Here is a 27639-nt window from a genome sequence, read left to right as displayed (position 1 = left end):
CGAAAACAACAAGTTATGAGCTCTGTTGCATTGGCAGTGGAAAAGCTAAGAGCCAACGGTAACAACATTAAACTTCTTGTCCCCCATACAATCACCAATCAACGTCACATTGCCACCGGTTCTCGTAGCTATAGCGATTCATCATTTATCAATGGAGAAATCCCATCAAAATTGGCTTTGGCCTTTGTGAAGAGTGGCAGTGCCGTTGGATCCTGGACTGAATATCCCCATGATTTTAATTTTTTCGGTCTATCTAGCCTCGTGTGCAAAGTGAATGGTATTCCACTGAACACTATATCGTTTGACAAAAAATCCTATAGAACTCTGTACGAGTTGACAATGCAATCCCTAGATCATGACTCAACTATTTGAAAATGGAATAACTGATTCAATGTTTTCAAAAAATCATGGGGCTATTGTTTTGGATTTGTCAGGCATGCAAGATATAACCATAGTACGAACAGGGAGTGTACGTCTAGAGTGTACATTTGCCAATGCTCTGACTGAGAGTATCACGCTAATATCACTGAGTCAATTTGAAACCTATTGGGAAATCACGCCCGACGGCAGTGTTCTACTAGACCTTGCACCATGAACACAAACCACATAATCAATATATTCAGTATGGATCCAAACATGTCCCAATACAAGTCCTATTGAACACCCTTGAACTTCATTGAAAAAATTAAAAGTGTTAACACTATCTTAATCATTATTAATAGAAGGCCATTAACATTGAGGACTGGTCATTGGCTCTGTATCTTTCAAACAGCGAAGAATATTGAATTTTTTGATCCTCTTGACCTATCGTATAAATTCTACGCTCCATACATCAGCAACTGTATTGAAAGCAGTGGGAAAACCATTATTCAAAATCAACGAAGAGTACAGGATTTAACGACTAAGACAAGTGGCTTTCATGCACTACTCTTTTTCATGTTCAGATGTCGTGGCTACACCTACAAGCAGTTTCTCAACATCTACGTTGACTTACCTCAATTGAACGACTTTCTAGTGGAGAATATACTTACAAGTGTATTTAATATTGATTTTAGTGCCCTAAGAATAAAATTTTCTAAAGATGTATTTGAAATTGTTTATTAATAAAAAAAAAAAAATATAAATACATGATAAAAACGACTTTTCTACTCTTTAGATTTCCTCCACTGGTGGGTATTTGTCTACAATAGCTAGCGTAGATAGATTATCTGAATTCACCGTGTACTGATCCTAATATAGTGCAGAGTCAGGGTCATATCTTCTACAGTAGAATGTGACTTCACTCTTGTCATATATCTTTGTATAGTCAATGATACTATTAGCATTCATTCTATAGAATTCACATGTTTCAATTTGCCTATTTGCAGCAATTTCACAAACAGTGTCCTCAAGTGTCGAATCACAGTCTGTCACAGCCAAATAAAAATCAGTGGGCTTATAATCATAACACCCTTTGTCTTCACAACGTTGACGTAGAAACCATATTATCTTGTTGTTCCAACAGTTGAATCGTTGACCTGGTTCCTCCTCCCATAAAAATCTAAAACCACGACGATACCAAACTCGTAGCAATAAACTAAAATCACGGTTAGGATTCTTTCCAATCATACCGGGATATGTACTGTCCCACTGCTTACATTTATCATAATGACAATTGGAGCATTGGTGGCCTCTAGGATGAGAGTCACACACCTATTCAAGACAGGACTTACAACCTTTAATTTGTACAGCATATACTCTACGCACTTTACACGGGTTGCAGAATCTACACTTTTCATCATATTCCTCAATCATTGTGCAATTCTCATATGATGACCAGCTGCCCTGTGTGTACATACATAACGGACATGTATTGAAAATTTTGTCATGTGTTAACGCTCTCACTGCCACAATGAAACTTAGCTAGCAACGAAAAAAAAAATTGTCTGAGAGAGAGAGAGAGGAGTAAATCATCATTGAGCACCATCTTTATTATGAAAAAAAAAGTACTAAATTTATAAAAACTAATGTTTAAAAGCATATCCACAATATCATTTTGCTGCGTCGTGATCAATATATCAATAAATTGTGTAAATTCATTTGGACCACGATGTATAAGCTTCATACAATAGTCTAATGATGGAGATTAAGTTTTCATTATATCGACAAGCATTCCCCGAGAAAATATCTTCCTTTGAATGGACAACTCTAGAAAATCATCGTCTAGAATCAAACGCTTTTCCATAAGAACTAGATTCCTCATGATTCAATCTTTCTCGAATCTATCACTTTCTTAGAGTCCTAACTCTCTCACAACCAACTTCAGACTAAACAGAATTTCTTTTTTCTACTCTAAAAAATATACGCTAGTCTACTATAGAAAAAGAAAAAAATACCATTGATTTAGAAAACAGTTTTATTGAACATAATTACAATAATAATAATATTCACTGATGCATTTTGTTCTCATCAATATATTTCGATAGGATATCTAATGCCGACCGAAGTTTATTTATATGGAGAATATTTACTTTTCCAGCAAAACACAGCTGCTCCTCCTGCTCAAATTTGCTTAATGATATCACATATCTCGCATACATAATGTCCCATTCAAGACATAGTCTACAGCCAGCAGTTATTTCCACAGCCACATTAGGTACTCGTATATCGTTGCTGCTGCTGCTGCTGTCATTTCCATCATTAATATCCAATAGTGTAAATGCACCACTCATTTTTTTTTTTCTACACTAATATCCTTGCAAATAAAAAAACTATTCTATTTGAATTAAATTCTCTTACTAATGTCAATTTTAAATAAAACTATTACTTTTATTAAAATCCTAATCACCAATCAAGTTGTACCCGTTCCTATCGGCAAAGAGTGTAATGACCGAGTGTAATGACCTGTTTACCTAACAGAAAAACCTGTTTGGTACGGGGGCCTGCGCAAAATGGTACCTTGGTATATACTAGTGGCATCCCCCATCATATACAGAATAATTTCCGTTCGCTTTAATTTTTAATTTTGCTTCTCACTTTCAGTTGAAAAAACTTGTTTGTTCTTTCAATTTCTGATCGTTCTTTAAATTGTGCCTTTAACCAGATCTACCCGAGATGTGATGTGGGCTACCGGCTCCAAAAAAACTTCTGATTTCTTACTGTTAAATTGCTTCAGTTTTTGACCTTTTTCGGAAATCAAGCAAATTTCCTCAGGCTTGTAGCTATTGATGGATAACATCCAACTTAATGAATTTCATACATTTAGAATCAGCATAAAAATCTAATAATTTTGTTGTATTAATTGTCATCAAAATTCCTTTTTTATAGTTCTAGCTATCGGGTTGAGTAGCTCCTTGCTTATAGTTTGTTACCGCAAACTGCTGGATATTTACAGAGGTAAAAATTTAACTCTTAAGTCACTTTCAAAGTTTAATATTGTTTCACCTAAAGAAAAAAAAATATATACAAGCAAATGCTTAGCAATCACCATTTCAAATTTTTATCAGCAACTGTGCATTTTTAACGATCGGCCTATAATAACAATAATAGTAATAATCAACTTTGAATTATCATTTAATAACAATAAATATGACTCCGCAAGTTTGTCCATGTCCCTGGAACCTACTGCTCTGGTTCTGTATTAGTTCGAGCTAGGTTACATATGGTGTACAATCTCAATCCATTTTAATTCATAGAATTGTACCGATGATAAATCTGCGCGGACTATTTAGAGCTACTAGCTAAGGAAACATGTAGTTCAGTCAATCCTCGGGAACTTTCAAGGATGAACAAGGGGATGCATTCAATAATTCTAATTGTGTCTTAAGTGGGATAAAATGTAAAAAAAGAAATAATGCATATAATTAGTTATATTCTTCTCTTGGCTTTTCACGTTGCCTTCGCTTACGGTACGTTAAGTTTTTTCTGATGTTTCTAAAATCAGCTAAAATAGTTTGCTTTCGTCCTATCTTGACTGGGAGGGCTTCAGTAACTACTTTTCAGTAGCTTCAGTAACTTACTTTTTTTTATATATTATATTGCATAAAAAAATATTGTCGTAACTTTGCCGTTTTTACTGCGCTTCGAATTTTGTTATAGAAGGCGAAAGAAGGAATTATGCCCACAGGCAGGCACTATTTCCGTCATCATTTCTGCAACCTAATGTAAAATGAAGGATGGCCAGTTCTCGACCTTAAATTCAACTGAATTGAATAAAATTCATTACTAGGTCATAGTCCTTAAAAGTCTTATTCTTTCGTATAGCGTTATAATTTGAATTAACCTCTTTGAAGTGGTGCAAACCTGTTAATTTGCAGAGTTATCAAACTCTTCTGCTTTCCCAGTATTTAAATAATCGGGTGAGTGGTAGAGCTAATTTTATCAAACAGTTCGTGGTAACGAATTGTAAGTATGGAGCGACCCGGCTCAATGGTAACCGAAACTCTAGAAAACGGGTTTTTGATACCAATAGATACATCAAAATAATCATATTTTAATGTGAATTCAAATATATAACTTTCATCAAGTTTAGTCCTACCCATCAAAAGTTACGCGCCTGAGAAAATTTGGCTGATTTTTGGAAAAAAGGAGGAAACACCCCCTAAAAATTATAGAATCTTAATGAAAATCACACCATCATATTCAGCGTATCAGAGAACCCTACTGCGGAGGTGTTCAAGCTCCTATCTACAAAAATGTGGAATTCTGCATTTTTGGCCAGAAGAAAGATCACGGATGCGTATTTATTTGTTTTTTTGTTTTTTTGTTGTTTTTTTCCCCAGGGATCATCGTATCGACCCAGTGGTCCTAGAATATCGTGGTAGGACTCATTGGAACGGAATTTAAAAGTTCTAGTGCCCTTTTTAAGTGACCAAAAAAATGGAGGGCAACTAGGCCCCCTCCCCCGCTCATTTTTTCCCCAAAGTCAGCTGATCAAAATTTTGAGATAGCCATTTTGTTCAGCATGGTTGAAAATATAATAAGTATGTCCTTTAGGATGACTTAATACCCCGAAGTCCCCGGGGAGAGGGCCGAAAGTTATGAACTTTACTCAATGTCAACATATGGTTATTAGGAAGTATACAGACGTTTTCAGGGGGGATTTTTTCTGGTAGTAGGGGGATAGGTGGGTCGGTGTTTATTTGTGAGAACCTTTCCAAGAAGAAAGTTCTTACAGAGGTAGGTATAGTGCTATTAAGGGGGCGCCGGCTTTCCCATCAGTATTTAAAAAAAAGATCAGAAATTAAATATAAAAAAAAACAAGTTTTCCAACTGAAAATAAGGAGTAACATCAAAACTTAAAACGAATAAAAAATATTACGTGTATGATTGGGTTCACCCTCTGGTCAATACCTCGCTCTTTAAGCCAAAGATTTTTTAGTACTTTCATAAGAGTTATTTATTCTAAATAACGGCCTTTGTGATTAAGAGGTCAATTTTAAAGAATTGGAACAAAATTCGAACTGTAGATTAAAGAGCGAGGTATTGACTAGGGGGCGAGCCCCCTAATATACGTATTAAAAATGTATGAATATAGAAGCTCGTTACGTAAGTTAGTTCGTAAGTTACGTATATTTATTACTAATAAAAACGTTCGTAAATAAAATTAAACAAGTTTCGAGAAATCCATTTAACCAAATAAAAGTAAAATTAATAATCAAATTTTGTTTCAATTATTCATGTACGGTGAGCCGAAATCAAAACCCGCATTATTTCAAAAGTGTTCAAAAATTAAATAGAAAAAACAAGTTTTTTTAACTGAAAGTAAGGAACGACGTCAAAACTTAAAACGAACAGAAATTAGACCGTATATGAAATGGGCTGTCCCCTCCTCAACGCCTCGCTCTTTACGCTAAAGTTTGACTTTCTCACGACTCTTATTTTTTTTAAACAATAAAAAACTTTAGCGTAAAGAGCGAGGCGTGGAGGAGGGGACAGCCCCTTTCATATACGGAATAATTTCTGTTCGTTTTAAGCTTTAACGTCGTTCCTTACTTTCAGTTAAAAAAAACTTGTTTTTTATTTAATCATCAACAGCGTCAGCTATTTTTCAAAGATTTGAAGGCTAGTTGGACACAACAATGGATTAGTCTCGAAGAACAAAATAGTAAAAGTTAAAAAACGTCATCCAGAACGCTCACAAAACTGTATGTAAGATTGTCGATAATGGTTGCAGCGATAGCTGCAACCTAGTTAAGAATTCAAACTAAGAAAGCACATGAAACTGCGCAGGCGTTAAAACAAAGGGTGCATCCCATTAACTATAATTTTTGACTGAGAAAATTATCATCAATGGGGATGTGATGCTGCTGACTTGTGATGAAGAAAAGGGCTGAAACGGAAAAATGTTAACCTCTTTTCGAATGTGACTCAACGTTCCTTTTCTGGCTCTTTGTTATTCTAGACAACTTAAATCCGCTATCGTATGTTTAAGACCAAACAGTAATAGAAGCAGGGGAAAGAGAGAGAGAGGGAGAATCCAATTTGAAAAAAGTCAGAACCAGCACAAACACACCCCTAATTTGCAGGCCTGGACGGATGTAGCGATAGTGGCAGGTTAGAAATATATGAACAGCTCTTTCTTTGTTGCACCAACAACGTGTTATCCCATTCCCATATAATTGTGCAAAGTCGTTGTTTTTTTTTTATTTTTCAAGGGAGACGGGATATTTCAAAACATTCATAATACCTGCAATATTTTTTTGAAGCTCACGATGAAAAAGAATATAAAGTTTAATTGGTGAATCTTGAAATTTACTTTGGAAATGTGAAATCCGATATTTCTTGTTGGAAGGGGGATTGGCGACAGTTATACCTTGCTTGAACTCACTTTTGCATACTTTCGATCTGAAACAAATACTTTGAGCATTCAAACCATTGAATACTTCACGCTTTGAAGCAACGGAATTCATAATAACTTCATAGAAGAAAAAATAACCTTTTTTCAAAAATTAGCTTAAGTATTTTTTGTTGTCCGTTTGTTCTGACAGGCCCTTTTAAAAAATACCTGAATTTGAAAGAAAGAGTTGCAAAACCATGGTTTAAAACAGTTAGACATATGATGAAGTCCATATGACATTATTAATGCTTTTTCTAACCCTATTTGTTTCACAAGGGTTTAACACTGCACATATTTTGCACATATCCAAGGCTTCCTAGGGGTTCTTTAAATTAAAAATTAGAATCTACCTGCAGATAATAGTATCCTACTGCAGTATGCTTTTACAACTTTAACAAGTATTGTGGCAATAATAATTTACTTGTAATCTGTCACAAATAAGAATGAAAAGACTTGAAAAGTGCAAAGAAAAATTGACATGGAAAAATCATCACTAAGTAAAGGAAAATAACTATCCCTTTATTTTTATTAGTAATAGGAAGTCAGCACGCCTTTTCTTTTTTATATAAGAAGGTTCTCAACATAAACAATGCGAATATCGGAATTCCTGCAAAACTTTTTGATATCATCGTTGTTAGAATTATTGAGAGTGACCATCTCCACAGGACAAAAGTATGCAAAGGAATTAACAAAACTTTCAGAATCATCTCGTACCAGGAAAAAAAAAGTCAATGCTTAAAGTTGGCCCAGGAGTGTTTAGACAAATGGAAAAATAATAAATACAAATTACTATTAAGGTAATGTCAAGTCGTTGGGAGAAAAAGGGGTAATCCTTTTTCCAAGACAAGGTAGTTTTTCTATTATAAAATAGTTTTAATTGGTTACTTAATGTTAATAGAAGTCACACATCTGTCACAGGGGTTGAAATAAAAAGCTGAAATATTTCCCCCAACTTTCTTTGATTATGAATCTTTCTTGAAATGCTTTCACATTTCTTACCATGGCAAATGTTCCTTTACTGGATTTTCTGTACCCCTATTCAAATAGTTCGTGGCAACGAACTGTAAGTAAGAAGCGACCTGACTCAATAGTAACCGAAACTCTAAAAAAAGGAATTTTGATACCAAGAGATACATCAAAAGGATCAGATATTTATGCTGATTTCAAATATATAAGTTTCATCAAGTTTTGCTTTACCCATCAAATGTTACGCGCCTGAGAAAACTTGCCTTATTTTCGAAGAAAGGGGGAGACACCCCCTAAAAGTCATAGAACCTTAATGAAAATCACACCACCAGGTTAAGCGTGTCAGAGAACCCTACTGTAAAAGTTTCAAGCTCTTATCTGCAAAAATGTGGAATTTTGTATTTTTTGCCAGAAGAAAGATCACGGATGCGTGTCAATTTGTTTTTTTTTGTTGTTTTATTCCCTAGTGATCATATCGACCCAGTAGTCCTAGAATATCCCGGGAGGGCTCATTCGAACTGGAATTAAAAGCTCTAGGGTACTTTTTAAGTGGCCAAAAAATGGAGGACAACTAGGCCCCCTCCCACGCTCATTTTTTCCCAAAGTCACACGATCAAAATTTTGAGATAGCCATTTTGTTCAGCATGGTCGAAAAATATGATAACTATGTCTTTGAGGATGACCCACAGTCCCCGGGGGATGGGCTGTAAGCTATAAACTTTTCCCAGTGTTTACATAAAGTATTGGTTATTGTGATGTATACAGACGTATCCAGGGGGGATTTTTTCTGGTAGTGGTGGGGGGATCGGGGTTACAGGAGAGGATCTTTCCATGGAGGACGTTTTCATGGAAGAAGTTTTTATGGGGAAGGAGCTTTGCAAGTTTTGCTATGAAGGGGGCGCCGGATTTCCCAGCATTAATTAAAAAAACGATCAGAAATTAAATAAAAAAAACAAACAAGTTTTCAACTGAAAAACTTTTCAACTGAGAACTTTTCAACATCAAAACTTAAAACGAACAGAAACTATTACGTATTTGATTGGGTTCACCCCCTAGTCAATACCTCGCTCTTTATGCTAAAGTTTTTTTTTTAGTACTTTCATAAGAGCTATTTATTCTACTTAACGGCATTTGTGATTAAGGGGTCATTCTTAAAGAATTGGAAAAAATTCGAACCTTAGCGTAAAGAGCTTTAGCGTAAAGAACTTTAGCGTATATTTATTACTAATAAAAACATTCGTAAATAAAATTAAACAACTTTCGAGAAAGCCATTTAGCCAATAAAAAGTAAAATTAAAATGCAAATTTCGTTCTAATTATTCATGTACGATGAGCCAAAATCAAAATCTGGATTAATTCAAACACGTTTAGAAATTAGATAAAAAAAAACAAGTTTTTTTAACTGAAAGTAAGGAGCGACATTATAACTTAAAACGAACATAAATTATTCCGTGTTTGAAAGGGGGTGTCCCCTTCTCAAGGCCTTGCTCTTTACGCTAAAGTTTGACTCTTTCTCACAACTCGATTTTTTAAAACAATAAAAAAATTTAGCGTAGAGAGCGAGGTATTGAGGAGGGGACAGTCCGTTTCAAATACGGAATAATTTCTGTTCGTTTAAAGTTTTAATGTTGCTCCTTACTTTCAGTTAAAAAGACTTATTTTTTTTTAAATTTAATTTCTGTCTCTGATACAGGAAGGAGAGGGATAAGTCTTTGTTCCTAAGAAATCAGCTGGAAAACGAAAAGCTGTTAGGGCTAATAAGGACAAGGAACGATTGAATGTTCTTTTTTCCATATTTGCTATGAAGTAGATGCAAATGTTTGGATCTGGAATAGATGCCAATCTTTTTGCTTGGGACACGGGTCAGTGGTATAACTCTGCAAGCTTTGCCCACATGGGTTTGGGGAGCTTATGGTTAAATAAATTCCCACGTAACATCTGAAGGTACTTGTATGATACAGCCCCGACCTAATATTCTCCATCTAAGTAGAACCTGTTTTTCTGACGCTCAATCCTAATGAAGTATACCTAAGTGTGATAAACATACAAAATTATAATTTTGAAAGTTTGTTTCTAATGTTTGTTTCTAATGCCTAACATATTAGGCATTAGAAACAAACTATAGGTTTTTATGTATGCACATTAGGGGGGGGGGGGTATATTATAGCGGGTTTGCATGCCTAATGTGTTAGGTACAGTTATTCTGCATATTATGAAGTAAAAATTGTTTTCTAACTTCACACTGTCCAAATACTTTACCCCCACCCTCCTAATGTGTAAATATATAGCTGAAATGGAATATTTCCCATCTATTGTATCACTTCTCTTTGTCTTGCCTGACGCTAATCTGACAGAAACTAACGAAAGAAACCGGTTCTAAAATGCATCAATGGAGGAACAACTTGAGAGGTCGAGGCTATCAAACAGTTCATGGTAATGAACTGTAAGTAAGGAACGACCCGGCTCAATGGTAACCGAAACGCTAAAAAACGGAATTTTGATCCCAGTAGATACATCAAAAGAATCACATGTTAATGCAGATGTCAAATATACAAGTTTCATCAAGTTTAGTCTTACCCATCAAAAGTTACGCGCCTGAAAAAATTTGGCTGATTTTCGAAAAAAGGGGGAAAGACCCCTTAAAAGTTATAGAACCTTAATGAAAATCACACCATCATATTCAGAGTGTAAGAGAACCCTACTGTATAGGTTTCAAGCTCCTATCTACACAAATGTGGAATTTTGCATTTTTGCAAGAATATCATACAAGTATCCATCTTAACCTTTAACAAATTTAGTAAACCTCTCATTAGAGACGGGCTGATTTCCATCACTCCTCAAGAAGGCAAGAATAGTTCACCTCCTCAAAGGTGGCCCTCAGGACGACCCGTCTAACTTTCGACCCATATCTATTCTTTCGGTGTTTTCCAAAGTTCTTGAAAAACCTATGAAGTACCAACTTTACTCTTTTCTAGAAGCTACTGGATTTTTTAACCAACGGCAATTTGGATTCAGACCCGGAAATTTGACGTAATATGCTCTGGCATCACTGAGCCTATTCATTAATAAAGCACTTGACCTGGGACTTGTGCCAGCTGCTATTTTTCTTGACATAAAAAAAGCGTTTGATAATATGGATCATGGGATTCTATTAGGTAAACTGGAGCACGTTGGAGTTAGAGGAGAGGCTATACGAGGTCCCGGTCTTACCTTAGTAGCCGAGGTGTTTATATAGGAGAAGATCCGCTGAATGACACTGTCGTCAACTTCGGTGTGCCGCAAGGCTCAATTTTAGGCCCGCTGTTATTCCTGGTTCATGTGAATGACCTAAGTCGCGTTCTGAACCCTACCTCTAGGTAGAGTTTGAGGTAGAATTTAAAAACACTAAAATTTGAGAGTCTAGAGCTAGCATTAGGAGAATGTATCATTAACTTTTGCCGGAATATAGGTTGCCGGTGAATTTATTTTATTTACTTTTTTTCAATGGAGACATAATTTATTCATAAAAAACAAAAACAAAAGAAAGCACGAAGCCCAGTAACTTGGGATTGTATGGCCACTAAAAAAAAACAACATTAATTTACATCAGTGCATTCGGGTTCCCAATTCACAACAAAACAAAAAATATATAAAACATTATCTCTTTCTTCTCTGATAAACGAGAGCTCTCAAAGACTTCCTGACATGCTTCTCAAGCCCTCTTATCAGCTTCCCTATGAGCCGCTTGACCCCTCTCTTTCAAGGGTGGATCCAGGACTCTTTTTGGAGGGGGGGCAAAATAGGTTGATTCGATAAACTTGCATTAGGAGTAAGGTTAATTAACGCAAACTTGCGTTAAATCAGTAAATTACACTACTTTAGACTACGTTAGGGGGACGCCCCCCTCGCCCCCTGGATCCACATTGATCTCTTTAGCCTCCCTATTCCTCTGAATCTCTTCATTTTTATATCTAGATGGTGGGAGCAGTGAAGATGTTAAAAATAGAATAGCCAAGGCTCAGGGTGTTTTTTCACAGTTAAAAAATGTCTGGAAGAATAGGAAGATAAGTCTGCAAACCAACATTAGGATATTAGAAGCTACAGTGATGACAGTGGTCAAATATGGCTCTGAAACATGGACGCTCCGAAAAGCGGATGAAGATTTGCTAGATGTTTTCCAGAGAAATTGCTCAAGGATTGTTCTGGGTACCCGGCTGACTGACCACATGTCAAACAATAGGCTATACGAAGAATGTGGTTCAATACCGCTCTCTAGGGCTATAATGAAAGAAAGGTTGAGGTGGCTAGGGCACACTGTGCGGATGTAGGATGACAGATTGCCGAAGATTGTTCTTTTCGGCCAACCATCTAGGGCTAAACGGAAAGCAGGTCGTCCCCGTCTGGGGTGGGAGGACGTCATAAAGAAAGATTTAAAGGGAATGGGAACTTCGTGGGCGGGTGTAAAAAGGGAGGCTTTGAATAGATTGGGGTGGAGGAGGAGCGTGCGTAGCTGTGTTGGCCTCAGGCGGCTTAGTGCTGCGGTGAGTTGTTGGTAGTAGTAGTAGTAGTATGAACCTTTCGGTCCATCTTATTTGCAATATTCTCAACTAAATAGCAAAACCAAAAATCAGCCAAACCAAAACCTCTAAAATATGTACAAAAATAAATATTATCTTGACCGGCCAATTCAATGATTGGCGGTTGTCAATACAGAATCGCTACAAAGAAAGTCACAATATCAATACGCCACTCTATGCTTGGTAAGTCACCAAGTTCCGCACAAAGCCTGTTCTTCTCGTTAATATATCTTAATAAACTGTGAGTAACCCAAAATTAAAATATGGCATTTTATTGTCATCTTTTATTTAAAAGGCGATTGCTCTGTAATATTGGGTTGTTTACAAAGCCTTTATAACTCACGGGGTTTTTCTTCCGTATCTTTCCCATGAGCCTAACCAGCATTTTAATTAGGTGTTTCGGTAAAGGAGAAAATGAATTCGAATAGATATAATGCTCAAGAAATTGCTTAGTGACGGTGAGAAAAATATATAATTATGCGCTGAAGCCAAGTGCTACATCTTCGGCAAGAATAGTAGATCAGTTTACCTCAACGAGATTTTCTCGAAAAAAAAACTTGTCATTGAGATATAAACCGCCGACAAATTCTGCGTAGCTTTTTTACACTTTTAGTTTTAAAAATCTAAAAGTGTTTACTGTTCAAAATAAAAGAAATCTGAAACATTGTATGGACATTAATTTTCAACAGAGAGAACAACTAACACACCCAAAAAATTTTAAGGGGGAGAAGGGGAGTACTAGAGAGGCTATACTTCCCAGATTTTGAGAAAAACCTCCAATTTTACCATATGATTTCACATTCTTTAATGTTGCAGGAATACCTGAACCTGACATCTCTTAGTTGTCACCAATCATATATCACCTGTTATTGAAGTGAGATATGTTTGTATAAATTAAATAAAAAGTGATTTTGGTAATCATATTGTAAATAAATAAAAAGTGATTTTGGTAATCATTTATTGTATAAATTAATATTATCATTACAGAATGTATTAAAACAATTAAAACGTCAAGGAGGCTACGCATTCCACCGCCAAGTGAAGGAGGTAGAAACGTTTTTAATTGTACGTATCATTTGGTCAATTATGGTGGATCAAACCATGTGTTTGAGCTCAATTTTCAGTATCTGGATCTAGGAAGAATAGGAGAAAACGGAAGTTGCATTGGAGGATATCTAAAGGTAACACAATAGAATTTTGGAATTTAATCCCTTTTACAATGTTTTGGAGCCCTTATACTAGGTTAAATGTTGTAATTTAGCAACTCCTGTGTTAGATCAATGTTTGGGAATGCTTATCCTCTTTTCGCAGGGAAAAAATATACCCACAAAAATTTAAAAAAAATAAATATGTAACGACTTAAACTTGTAGTGACAATTGTTAAAAACACCATCAGTCACTACTGAAGTTTTTGGTGATGTAATCTAAAACTATGTTAGAAATCTAGAACTAGACAGTTACTATTAAGGCTCTTTAAGTGTTGCATTATAAGGGAGCCATGCGCCAAACTTACCGAAAAATACTGTCGACAATGTCTTTCGTGAAGAAAGACACGAAGAAAGACCCTAATACTAGATTTTAGAGGTTTTGCGAGTTCATGGTGCTAGAATAGGTTTGAAAATTAATGTTAAGAAGACTAAGTCACTAAGCCTATGAATAAGTAACGATGAAGAGATGATGTTGGGTTAAGTAAAAGATTGATCAGGGAGACAGCTTCAATTACCTTGGTAGTATTATCGGTAAAGACTGTGGGAGCAGTGAAAATGTTAAAAGTCGAAAGCCAAGCTCAAGATGTTTTTTCACAGTTAAAAAAAAGTTCGGAAGAATAGGAAGATAAGTCTGCAAACCAAGATTATAATATTAGAAGCTACAGTGATGAGGGTGGTCAAATATGGCTCTGAAACATGGGTGCTAAAAGTGGATGAAGATTTGCTAGATGTTTTCCAGAGAAATTGCTGACTGACCATATTTCAAACTGTAGGCTATACGAAAAATGTGGTGCTATTCTGCTTCCTAGGGCTATAATGAAAGAAAGGTTGGGATGGCTAGGGCACGTTGTGCGGATGAAGGATGACAGCTTTCCGAACAACGTTCTTTTCGGCCAACCGTCTAGGGCTAAACGGAAAGCAGTTTGTCTTCGTCTGGGGAGGGAGGACGTCATAAAGAAAGATTTAAAGGAAATAGGAACTTCCTGGGAGGGTGTAAAAAGGGAGGCTTTGAATAGATTGGGATGAAAGAGGAGCGTGCGTGGCTGTGTTGACCTCGGGCGGCTTGGTGGTGTGGTGAGTTATTGGTAGTAATAGTAGTAGTAAATTTGTAATTTAGCAACTCCTGCGTTAGGTCAATGATTGACCAATCTATCAATCCATTTTATTCAATCAATAAACTTAAGAAAACACGCTTCAATATAAACTCCCCCGTAAGGCTCTATGGCCAGGAAAAAAAAACAGGTAAGAAACAAAAATGAAACAAATGCTTAAAAAACTAAAACATTGTCAATATCATACATTCACACCTTTATGAGACTCAACACAAGAGAGTTGAGTCTCTAGTAACTTAATTACTAGCTAGAAAATTCCTAACATAATTTTTGAACATACCAAACGAGTGGCAGCTTCGTTCAGACACAGGGAGCGTGTTCCAAATCCTGTTGCAAGTTGCCAGAGGGTTGAAATCAGACCTCAACGATGGAGTATGAAGAATCTGTAAATTGCTGGATGTGCGGAGATGGTAAGTCTATTGATCAGAAACAAAAGATATATTATCACATAGAGCAGCAGGAAGATAGCCGAGCAACTGTAAAAAGATGAAAGAAGAACAAGGAAGAAAATAGAGAGATTTCAAATCAAGCAAGGGTTTAAGTGAAGATCGGTTAGTTTCCTTAATAAGAGTCCTTGCTTTATCATAAAGTTTTGAAAGTGGCATCAGATACGAGGGAAAAGTTGACATCCAAATAACAGAACAATATGAGCATAAGACTGAAGTAGTCTGTAGAACAATATTCTAAGAATTGACACTGAAAAAATGTGTTTAAGCTTTTTAAGGATTCCAAGAATCCTGGAGATATTCATTTTAATTAGGTCAATATGTTGCTTAAAGGAAAGATTTCCGTTAAGTAAGATGCCTATGAATCGAACGTAACGATCCTTAGGTCTACTTAGAGAACCTCTTGATACGTGTATTTCATTTAAGTCAGGGCAAGCCTTTGAAACTCTGGAGAAAACGAGAAAAATGACTTCCCGAAATGTAAGGCAAGATAATTTACATCAAACCATTGGATAACTCTTTCAAAAAGGGCCTTTATCTTTGAACGAAGATCAGACTCAGTTCTACCAGCTGCGCCAAGCATAAAAGCAATAAGTTCATCCGGTAAAGACGAACTCTTGTCACAATTAGTGACAGATGCTGATTGACAAAGACGGCAGCAAGTGGTAGGTTTTAAATTTTGAACCGCATTAATAAGGTCATTGACATAGATTAAAAAGAGTATCGGCCCAATAACAGATCCTTGTGAAACGCCAAACTCTATTCCCGAAGGGTTAGAAAATTGCGGATCAACCGAGATGACTCGACCAGATAAATATGATAGAAACCAAGATTAAGTATTCCTTCTTATACCAACATGAGACAGTTTCCAAAGAAGAATCTTGTGTGTTAATGAATCGAATGCTTTTTGCACATCGAGAAAAAGGGCAGCAGGTATCAGACCAGAGTCAAGAACTGAATATAAATAATTCAAAAGAGTTGCGCATGCATACTCAGTTGAGTGCTTTGCCCTAAAACCAAACTGAAAATCATGAAAAAAGTGTTTAGAATTTGAAGAAGTTGAGAAAGCATAGCTTTTTCAAAACTTTTACTAAACACTGATAAAAGGGATACGGGACGATAATTTGCAGGATGATTCCTTGATCCACCTTTAAAATGAATAATTACGTGAGCACACTCTAGAGCGCATGTGAAAAAACCATTTTCAAAGGAAAGATTGATAAGTCCGAGGGCACAAATGATGACAGGAAGAATGAACTTTACAACCTTAGTCGGAACACGGTATGGGCCAGAAGATGAAGAACCCCTCAAACTATTGACAGTTCTGGCTATTTCAGCTTCATAGGTAGGTTCCAATGCCATTAATTTAGGACAAGGCGGTCCAAGGTAAGACCTAAAGTCAGTTAGAGAAGAAGAAGAAGGACTTACAGAAGAGGCTGTAGTTTTGCCGATATTAGCAAAATAGGAAGTAAAAGCATCTTGAACTTTTAGGTCACCCTCTACATTTTCGCCTTCCATCACAATACTGAAAAGGGCAGAAGGAGGCAGAGAAGATGGCCTGATAACAGAATTGATTATTTTCCATGTCTTCCTAATGTGTTTACCACACGCAGAGAATTTTCTGTAATAAAATAACGATTTGGCCTTTCGGTAAAGCGAATTGTAAACTCTTGTATAAGCTTTGAAAAGTTGAAGTCGAGAATCACGAGAAGATTGCTTAGAGGACTTGTAAGCCTTCCAAAGATTATTTTTCTTCCTACAACTTTTAAGGAGTCCCGTGGTCATCCAAGGATTCAAAGGGGCTGTTCTTTCCGATGCCGGATTCGACTGGGGCGCAACACATGTATCCAAGGCAACTTCTTTCAAAGAATCATAATAGGAATAAAACAAAGAATCTAAATCAGATTCATTTTCAGAAATACTCCGCAAACAACCCACCAACCGTGACCAAAGAAGATGCAAACCCTGATCATTAAATTTTAAAGAGGAAAGACCAGCTCCTTGGTTCCTCCTTGGCAAGGCATCGGAAAAATCATGCTAGGAAAAAACAGGAAAATGGTCAGAGGTATCACTCGTCAACAAAAAAAATTTGCACCAAGATCAACGATGAAAAAATATTATCAAGCAAAGATGCAGTAGTGTTAGTAATGCGAGTTGGAATGCATGCAGAAGGTAATGTTCCGCAAGCGAGTATTGTTGAAAGAAAAACCAAGGACGAGGATGACCTCCGGTCACACAAATTAAGTTTGAAGTCACCCATAACGACAAGTTCACATGAATGAAGTTGGATTGATTCGAAAACCTCATCACGTATCTGAAGGAAAGAGGGAACAGATCCAATAGGAGACCGGTATATATTACCAACAATCAAAGTTTTAGCTTGGGTTTTAATATCAATAAATATAGATTCAAAAATTCCTTCTTCATTTCTTGACAGGTCACGTCTAATAGAGTACGAAAGACACTCCGAAATATAAATAGCAAGGCCACCTCTTGCCATCCTACTTCGATTTAAACATTCCATCTTGTACCCAGAGAGATGCAATAGAGATTCATTTCCGAATCAAGGAAAGTCTCACAAAGACCAATAAAATCAGGATGGCCGCTACGCACTACTTTTTTCAACTCATCAAATGAAGAACAAAGGCCCTGTACATTAAGCTGAAGCACAGAGAAACTACCATCTCGTTTGGATACTCGATCTAAATCCGATACATAATTACTACTAACTGAAAAATGGGGATTTGATGGTGATTTATTAAACTGACCGACTGAATTATTAATGAAGCTAAGAAAATCTATTGGATTATTTTCAAATTGAAGCAGTCGCTCACCCAAAGAGGAGATGTCACCCTAACTAGATTCAAACAAATTCAAAGAAATAAACTAATAAAGCCAAAACAATTAAATCTGAAATAAGTAATAGTGGAGAGGGAAAAAAAGAAAAAAATACATAAAAAAAGAAAAAAAGTAGGGACACAAAGGGACAAAAGAATGAAAATTAAGAAGAGACAGGAGAATAAAAAAAAAGAAAAAACGAAAACAAAAAACAAACAAACAAATTATAACTCCTAATACTAAATGCAATTAGCATTAGAACTTATTTTCTTTGTTGCTGACCCAACACTAGGCTTTGCCAATATCTGACCCTGATCTGACCACGCATTACGCTGACTGTACTTGTCTTTAGCCACATTCAAATTGTCCCGGCAACGCTTTGTTAGGGACTCCGATATAAAAATACCAGTAGCTGCAAGTCTAGCTTTTTTAAACACTTCTGGGACTATATCTTTTCTAGAAAATTTAACAATGATCGGAGCAACTCTAGTAGAACTTTCTTCAGTCTGTGGGGTCTGATTATTCAGGCGGAGACGGTACACATTGATCAAATCAGAAGGCGGGAGTTCACTCAGAGACATTTTGCTGTTCAGAATTTGAAGAATTGCCGTGCGGCTTTCCACATTGGGTAACTGTTTGGCCCCATGAAATACAAGGCTGTCGTGTAGGGACTCGTGATCAAAATCCTCCAGCTTTGTTTCAATTCGAATGATTCTTTCCTCGAGGTTCTCAGACCCTTTAAAGCCTGCTCAATTTTCGCAAACTTCGGATGAAACTCGAGTGTGATTCCATCATAAACCTGGCTGATTATTTGTTTAGCAGGCTCTTTCATTGACCTTGCATCATTAAAATTTTCAGTTACTTTCTGCGGTATGTTTTCAAGCAAATCACTTTTTGTCTTCTCTAGTTAGGCTTCAGTAGCAACTAATTGCTCATAAATTGGGGTAACGCTGGAAGAAACCAAGGTGGACCCGACATTACCTCTAGCTTTCAGGGCTAAAAATGTCTTGGAAAGAGTCTGATAAATTTCAGGAGTATTTGCAAGCTCGGCAAAGGCTTTTTTAACAGCAGGCGTGGATGAATCAGTCGCTTTAGGATCATATTTTTGAAGATTCGTATCAATGGGCCTGAATTCATCGTGACTTCCGTAGCAAAAAACGAGGTATGTAGGCTTCCCTTTTGAGTCCTTTCCAGGCTGAATAACTCTTACTGGCCAAAGGGGATAGTTCTTGAATTTAGCCAGCGCAACATCAAACTGCTCGAAACGCTGCATATTTATTAAAAATCTGATTAGAATAAGCCGATAAACAAGACAAAAAGACTTATCTTTGAGTGAGGGCCGAGCCTCACTAATGTATCCGAGTGGATTTCAAATCCAACCTGTGTGGAATCGGCGCAGCTGCCTTTACGGCACGGCACTGAACAGTGCACGTAAACGCACAGCCCCTAAAACTGCCAATTTTACACTAAAATAGTCCTTCAAAATAAAATAATCCAATCAAATACAGTCAATAATATTCCAAAAATCGAAGTTACCAGCTTTCTATACCATAAACAGCTTATCCAAATGATTTATCGTGATACACTCAATCGCACTTGCGCAATATAACAAAGCATAAAAGTTAATCCGATTGGCTTCAAAAACTAGTTCTTTCCAGTTCAGAGACTGAATTGGGAATGCTTATCCTCTTTTCGCGGGGAAACAATATACCCACACAAATTAAAAAAAATATATTAACAAGTAACGACTTAAACTTGAAGTGACAATTGTTAGAAACACCATCAGTCACCACCGAAGTTTTTGGTAATGTAATCGAAAGCTATGTGGAAAAGAACAATATTGACCACAATGTCTTTCGTGAAGAATCTTGCATGTTCCGTTTCAATTTTTTTGTTTGCCATGGAACCACACCACTCCAAAAATAAATTTCGTCTTCTAGAAGCAATCATTAAACAGATGCACGAAAGGCCGCTTTTTATGGATCGATCTATCTGGAAATCTTAAGCAGCCATGCATAGTTCTTACAATGGTTACCTTATAAATTTAAAGACAGAGCTTTAACCATAAATAAAACGAGGACCACTAGGTCTTATGATACTTGCTTGCGGGGACAATTACAGTTTATTCTATAAGAGCAGAGAAAAACACGCACAAAAACAATGTGGATGCTAAGCACAGCCACTCTAATTGTCAATTCTTTCAAAAAAAAAAACAACTTTTCGTACCAATTCTGATAACATAATCTTTAAGACCCTTCTCCCTAACAAAAGTAGGATTGCTCGAGGACAAGAGAAGACCCAAGAAAAATTAGTGGCTACTTCTTGTAAGACTGTACGGAAATTTAGGAATCTCATCTGGTAGATGACCAAAGTTTGGGAAACTCCACCCTACATGGAAACTAAATCAGGTGCAGACTCTGAAAAAAAAACCCAACGAGAATATTATCCCTCACTTTACGTTAAATTTTGCTGAAATCTGACTAGCCTACTGTTTTGTTTCAATAGGACATTCATGTCCTGATTTTAACAGTGTCTCCCCCTCAATTTTTTCTTCACACTCCCCAGAGAAGTTACCCTTAAAGTTGGATCTTATATCTGAGACGTCACTATTAGGACGCTCACGAATCAAACTTGGTTAATACCCGGCAACCTGAACTTGTTTATATGATGATGAACAATTTTGAGACCCTTTCCTCCAACACAGGTTGGATTGAGGACAGACTTCCAAAAGGCAAACCCATGACATAAGCCATGAATTTAAACCTCGTTTTATCGAGAACACACAATTTCTTCAGGTAGGTGCTCCAAAAATACGATTTGAATTTAGTGTATACTCTTTTTAGGATTTATTTAAGATATCTTTTAGTTTTTAAAAAATCTTGAATGGTGATTTTATTTAAAATTGTCGCAACGTCTAGTAGCTATGCTTCTGGGGATGCCATGCATCCATAGTCTCCGGGTCAAGGAATTTAATTTATGCAATTTGTACATTTATAGATGAATAGATAAATCTAAAAAAGAGTATAAATTAAATCGAATATTCAGGTCAAACTTAAAACGAACAAAAAATACTTTAAGGAGAGGCTTAGCTACTACCCACTTCCCCCTTTTCTAACCGTAAGAGCTGTAAAGCCTATTGTTCGCACTGGTAGCCACGGCTTCCACCAGTTATTGGTGCAAAAATGGTGCTAGACCACTTACTGGAGAGGAAGCCTTGCTGGCGCCAAATATTGTAATGGAATGCCCGCGGTCACCGCTACTGTTCCGTAAAGATAGAGTACATTAGCACCCTTTTTACGTTATACCCTGCTCCAGGGTATGGAAACGTGATCGAACAGCCAAACGGTCAAACTCTAGGCCAAGGGTGCACCCAACCTAAGTCACGACTAAAATCTCTAGCTATCTCCTTAGAGGGTAAACGGACCCCCCCCCCTGTCGATATACTAAATAACGGTATGTCTGGCAAACTCTTTTTCCTACCCTGCCTGGGTCCCTGGAAAAATAATCTACACGGCTGTAGAAAATACCTTACTTGTATTCCTCCAAAAAGTCACAAAACACCAATATTAAAACAGACTCCCTATGCGGGGTCTCTATGCAGACTCTCAATACAGACTAACAACTAAAACATGACTTCTATACAGAGCACTTTGCGTGGTGATGGACCTTAAATTTGCCCCAACCTAACTCTTTACGCAAAAGTTTGACTCTTTCTCACAATTCTATTTTTTAGAACAATAAGAAACCTTAGCGTAAAGAGCGAGGTGTTGAGGATCAGGGTTGCCACCCGGACCCGGAAGAATTTACTAATTCAGAGAGGGAAAATTTACTAGATCGCATCTGTTTTTACTAGATTCTCAAAAAAATTTTTGCGCGTGCAGCTATGCCGCAAGCGCACCATCAAGCATAGATTTTTACTATAGGAGGATAATTAATACGATTTTCAAAATCTTTTTCCTTTTTTCTTCTTTTTTTTCTCTCTTTTCTTCTTTTCTTTCGTTTTCATAGTACTCTCAGCAGGCTCCTTTTTGCTCAATAAAAATTTTCAAACTGAGGAGATTCACCTAAGTAGAATGGCCCCTATTGATCGTGACGGGACTCCTTATATGGGCATAGAATACTGACGGGACTCCATATATGGGCATGGAATCCCTAGGGAGAATGATTGCATAATCGGTCAATGACCTCTTTTTCCAAGGTCGATTTATTTGATGTTTCTATGTGTAATAACTCCGGAACGAAGGTTGCACATGCGCATTGAATTCTAACGGGAACAATGTTATTGATCTAGGACTCGAGGGGGAAGTGAATTTCCGAGAACTTGATTGCGTAATCGATCGTGAATTTTATGATCCAGAAATAGTATTTGTTGTTGTTGCTCGAGCCAAATGTTATGAGTTTCCCGGAAACAGTTAGATCACGTGTTTCCTTCTCAGCCAATCAGAGGGCTTTGTTTACATAACAATTAGACCTTGAGATTTCGTATATAACGGGCATGCAATGTGATTCAATTATCAGAAAGTATTGTGAGACAATGGATAGAACAATTAACATAATTGATGAGCTTGAGGCCTTGGCAGCCGCAATTAGCAATGTAAGTGCATTTTTATTTTCAAAACGAATTTTCTTTGGACATCCTCCAGTATATTCAGCTAAAACGTAAATATATTCCTTTACCCCAAATCCCTCCCCCCCCAAACCATACAAACATCATTATAATCAATGGAAAACATAAAATATATTCTTTTTACCCTAACCCCCTCCCACCATTGTTTTACAACCAAAATTCTCACAAAAAGAAATAATTATCCCTTCGTTAAATTTTGGCTTTTCTCAATTGTAATCTTTTCTCTAACTGAGACATCCATCGCTCTGTTGTTATTAGCCCGCTCTGATTTGACACAAGACTCCAATTTGAGGCCTATAATTAGCTGTCATCCTTTTTCCGGTGTGTTCACGCTATCGGTCTAGTCAAAGGGTTTTGTTTTTACTGTCAAATTAAATCGGTTTTAATCATAAATTTATTGCATTATATTAAGATTGGGTATTAGTAACCTTGTATTTTTCATATCGCTGTCTCTAGAGAGAATAGCCAATGTAATATAAACAAACATGTTATAACAGAAGTTGAAAGGGGGGAGTTCCAACGAAATTTCGTCTTCCAGCTTCGTTGTAAGCAAATTAGGTAAAAGGGGAGGGCAATGCCTTCAATTCTACCGCCATCAGTGTAAAATGAAAACAAACTATTACTTCGAATTAAAAGTAAGGGACTTGTATTTGTCGGAGAAGCGATGAAAGAGATTATTTTCAAATTAAGTTTAACAATATATTTAGAACATGATGTGACAGGGCGGAGGGGTCAATACATAGCTTCTAACAGCTTCGTTGTAAGTAAATCATGTAAAGGGGGAGGGCAATGCCTTCAATTCTACCGCCATCAGTGTAAAATTAAAACAAACAGTGCAGGGCTAGAAAAGTCTTTGGGACTTGCATGTAGCTAATATTATGAATAAATTGAATAGTCTTTTAACCTATGTTTGCAAAATATAGGCCTACAGGTCGATGGGTTAACGATCTAATTTAAAGCCTATAGACCTGAAAATTTAATATTTTTCTAAATGGTAAAAATAGAAACAATGATTCCTATCCTATGGCTATACACTACTGATTGTATAATAAAAATGTTTGATTTCTAAGCCTAATATATTTCTCGCGAAATTTTTACTTTTTGCTTTACTGAACAGTGATTAATGCTTTTCTAGACAAAATTATATGGACGAGGGCACTAACTTTCTTTCTGTAAAAAAGGAGTACATTATTTTGATACTAATTTTCTCTCTTCTTTTTCAGGGAAATTGTGAATAATGCGTGCCTCCACCTTCCAAGAAAGCCAGAGGGGGTGAGGCAGCCCCAATGCAGCCTGGCAGAAAACTTAAGAGAGAGTGGGCGGTTAACTACAATGCCGAAGCTACGCAAGATCATGAAATAGCCGGCCCACCACCCCCTTATCATGAAATATCGAGTGTCTGAGGGGTTGCCCCGCCTATTCAAGATCAGGAGGATACCCTCTAATACGCACTACCTAGACCTTTCGGCACCCAAGCCAAGATAGATTATTCTAATGTAAGCATTTTTCCTACCCATCTCGTCCGTCCAATGTTTTTTTATTTGTCAATCTCAATATAAACATATCACAGCGGGATCTTAACCCCTAACCCCCCAACCAGAGTTTTTAATTTATCCCACTCGGAGATATATAAATGTATTTTTTTTGAAAAGAAACCACTCTTTTCTAATCTTTGCTATCGCTTCGATATTTCATATGTGAATATTTTTATGTAATTTCTATTAATTATCACCGCCATTGAAACTCAAAATGCTATTTTTTATAATCTTTACTATTTTCTCTATTGCTATCACATATATTTTAGGTACCTTGGAAACACCGACTGCTCTTTTTCACCTAATTTTAAGAGAGATTATCCCATCTGTCACATATTATCGTTCTAATTTACACTGAATATTTCTATCGTGCAATGTTTTACTCTTACAGAGAATATAGAACTCCAATGTTCTAAATATTAATTTTGCCGACAATGTGTTCTCCGCTATTTCAGAAAACACAGAATTACGCAAAGGCCATTGAAACCTTGATTGACTAAAACCGCTAATGTAAAACAAGACTGGGAAAGGAGATGCCAAAATTATTTATAACCTCGCGCGGAGAGCTTTATGTCAAAACATAGTGGTATAATGCCTAAGAAGTGAGGGGAAAGTAACTTCACGGTTCTCAACATTTTGAAGTTCAAGCTTGTTCATCTAACCTGTATAATTAAACTCTTGTGTTTACCGAACCTGTATGGAATTAGAAATATTTCAACTTTTTTGGGGCATTATGTAAATGGCCGGGAGCCACGGAGCCTGGAATGCGCCGGGAAGCGCTGGGGGAAGCGCCGCGGGTCCAAGAAGCGCCACGGGTCAGGGAAGCGCCACAGGGATGCGCTGTGGGCCAGAGAAGCACTACAGGATGCGCTTCTATGTCATATCTTAGATTATCTTCAGTTGAATTAACCAAATGTTATTATGCAATAATTAAAATTTTTACAGTAGGGATGATTTGAATACTTTGAAAATAAGCTATTTTTCATTTATAGGTTGGAGCATTGGTCCCAGATTTACCATACCCCCCCTGCTCGTAAGTTGGAGAAGGAGGGGAGGCACACACGGAGTCCCCCAACAATTCAACTTGGGATGATAGCATTGGAGTACAATTTAATATTGACGAGTTTTTAGATGATTTTCTTTTTAATTTAGATAATAGCACAGTTGAGCTGGTAGACTTGAGCCAAAATACATTGCAAATTTTAGACGATTTTACAAAAGATTTACGTGGTAACCCTCCTCCTCCAACCTAAGTGCCCATCCTGACTCAAATTCGAACACATGAAGTGTTACATCTGCATGTTTTATTTGACGACGTGGGAGGAGGGGGTCTTAACCAAGAGGGGGAGGACGATACACCGCCTCCAGAGTTTAGATTGACCCACATAATTTTAAATGCAATAGTTGTTTTCACTGCGACGTTTGGTGATCCCTTTAATTCACTAATGGGGGGAAAATTTGTTTTGACCCTGTAGAAATTGTGCATGCATATTTAGATAAAATTCATGCACTTCTGGAGAATAAAATTAAATTTTGGGAGAGGGAATTAATAAAGGCTTCTATTGTTTTAAAAGTGTTCTATTTATATTAAGGACAAAGCGATGTTTATTATCATTATATACATTACGAGATACGTTTGGTTTATTCGAATTTGGAGAATTTTTAGGGTACTTTCATCGATTGGGTCGATCAAATTATAACGCATCTCGAGAACTTTAAAGAAAATGGGAGTGGCTCTCTTAGTTCTTTTTTTTGAAAATTTAAGCGTAAATATATATAAATTTAAGAAAGATTTTATTTTAATAGGGGGGCATAGGAATGAGGGCATAGTTTTAAAATATAATCCATATCTAGAAGGTTGTAAAGGTGTCCAGCAGATCTGTTTTGAAACAGGTCAAAAGTGTTTCAGATATGCTTTCCTCATATCAGCATTCGAGCCTCTAGCTCGGGACGCTACCAAGAAGAATTTAGACAATTGGGCTGTACATGGGAAGGATGGGTCCGATTTCCCCATTGTAGATTTTTCTTGCTTAGAGGGGAAATTCCCAGTAACGCTACGATCCATTGATATGTTTGAAAGGGCTAATGCCCATTTAAATATCGGCGTTACTGTGGTACAATACGAAACAGAATTTGAAGATGGGGTTCGTTCTAAAAAGAAGGGGGTGGTTTTCCCTGTAAGGGGCCCGTCAGTTGATTTGGTCAGACACTGGGTTTGGTTGTTATACACACTACCTAGTGACCCTGCCAATTCAATTGGCCATTTTAACCCTATTACCGACATTAGTAGAGTTCAGGGAGAGGGTAAGAAACAGAGTGCCCATTTCTACTGTCCAACATTCCTCTCTAGATTTTGGAGTGAACTAAAGTTGCAAAATCATATGAGGCATTTTATCCGCCATGGCTATCAGACAGTGGAAACGGTTTCTGGGGATAGGTTCATTCTACGTTTCAAAAATTTTCAAAATACCCTTCTCCAGTGTGAAAAAAGATCCGTAGACTGTGAAGCTAAGCTGGTGGAGATGAATGACCCCCAATATCCTAATCAAGTTAAAGAGCATCAGGTCAGTGCAGTTCCCTACACCCACGCGCAAACAGACAGTTATAACACCACGCGGTTGTTAGAAATAGTAGAGATATTGGATGAGGGACCCAAGTGCAGGGTCAAGGTGCTGACTAAACTGATTGGCGCGGCTAATGGTGCTATTTTTCGCTTGAGAAATACCCATTATCCAATGTTGTTGTCTGCAGAGGATCGTCTCGCGATTAAAAATCAAAAAATATGTTGGGTATGTAAGGGGGAGTTTGCAGAGGAGGGGGATAAGGGGGCTACAGGGAAAAGAGGGGGGAGGGAGAAAGTCAGAGACCATAATCATTTGTGGCAGGAAATATCCTCGGGGGGTAGTAATTTTAGGGGGGTAGCGCATCAATCGTGTAATTTAAATGTTAGTCAGCAGTTTTGTATCCCTGTTTTTATCCACAACTCTAATTATGATTTGAAATTTATTGTACCGGCACGGGCACGTAAGCATAGGGCGGGAGGGGGAGTAGATTGTACATGGGTAAATAGTTCATTTATCTATAACATAATTCCCAAATCAGCCGAGAAGTTGTTGCTTCTCGAGCTGAAATGGCAGGCAGTGGATAATAAACGGACGTGCTGGAATAGAATTAGGTTTTTAGAGTCTTTTAGTTTTTTTCCCAAGGCATTGAGTCAATTCCTTCAAGCGCAAAAAAGCGATAATTTTGAAAGCTTTCCCTTGCTTAAACAGCACTTTCCAGTCAGTGAAATTTATGACCTGTTGACCTGCAAAGTTATATACGCACACGACTATTACTGTTCTGGTGCACGCTTAAGTGAGGAGAAACTACCTCCAATTGAAGATTTTTACAATTCACTGACCAACAGTGAATGCACAGCCGAGGAGTATGAGTTTGCCAAGAAGGTGTGGTCCGAGGGGGATTGTAAAAATGGGTGGGATTATTGTAGACTGTACTTGGCCAGTGACGTTCTAACTCTGTTGGATATAGTCT

The 27639-nt window shown here is 37.1% G+C and overlaps 1 protein-coding gene and 1 pseudogene across 1 annotated transcript in view; one reads left to right on the top strand and one right to left on the bottom strand.

The window, feature by feature from the left end:
* The first annotated feature begins 3755 nt into the window (after positions 1–3755).
* The window catches only part of LOC148954536 (uncharacterized), a 149988-nt gene continuing 126104 nt past the window's right edge, over positions 3756–27639 (top strand). The window contains exons 1-2 of the mRNA XM_089087137.1: positions 3756–3887; positions 13327–13520. Coding sequence (XP_088943263.1) covers positions 3833–3887; positions 13327–13520 — 249 coding nt within the window. The 5' untranslated portion in view covers positions 3756–3832. The remainder of the gene's footprint in view (positions 3888–13326; positions 13521–27639) is intronic.
* Positions 18183–19216, bottom strand: LOC148954537 (uncharacterized; annotated as a pseudogene).

The sequence above is a fragment of the Artemia sp. Qi Xiang Cuo genome, chromosome 3, assembly GCF_049724085.1.
Source record: "Artemia sp. Qi Xiang Cuo chromosome 3, ASM4972408v1, whole genome shotgun sequence".
NCBI classification, from domain to species: Eukaryota; Metazoa; Arthropoda; class Branchiopoda; order Anostraca; family Artemiidae; genus Artemia; species Artemia sp. Qi Xiang Cuo.
Note: the sequence above shows the minus strand (reverse complement) of the source record. Positions and strands in the feature narration are given on the sequence as shown.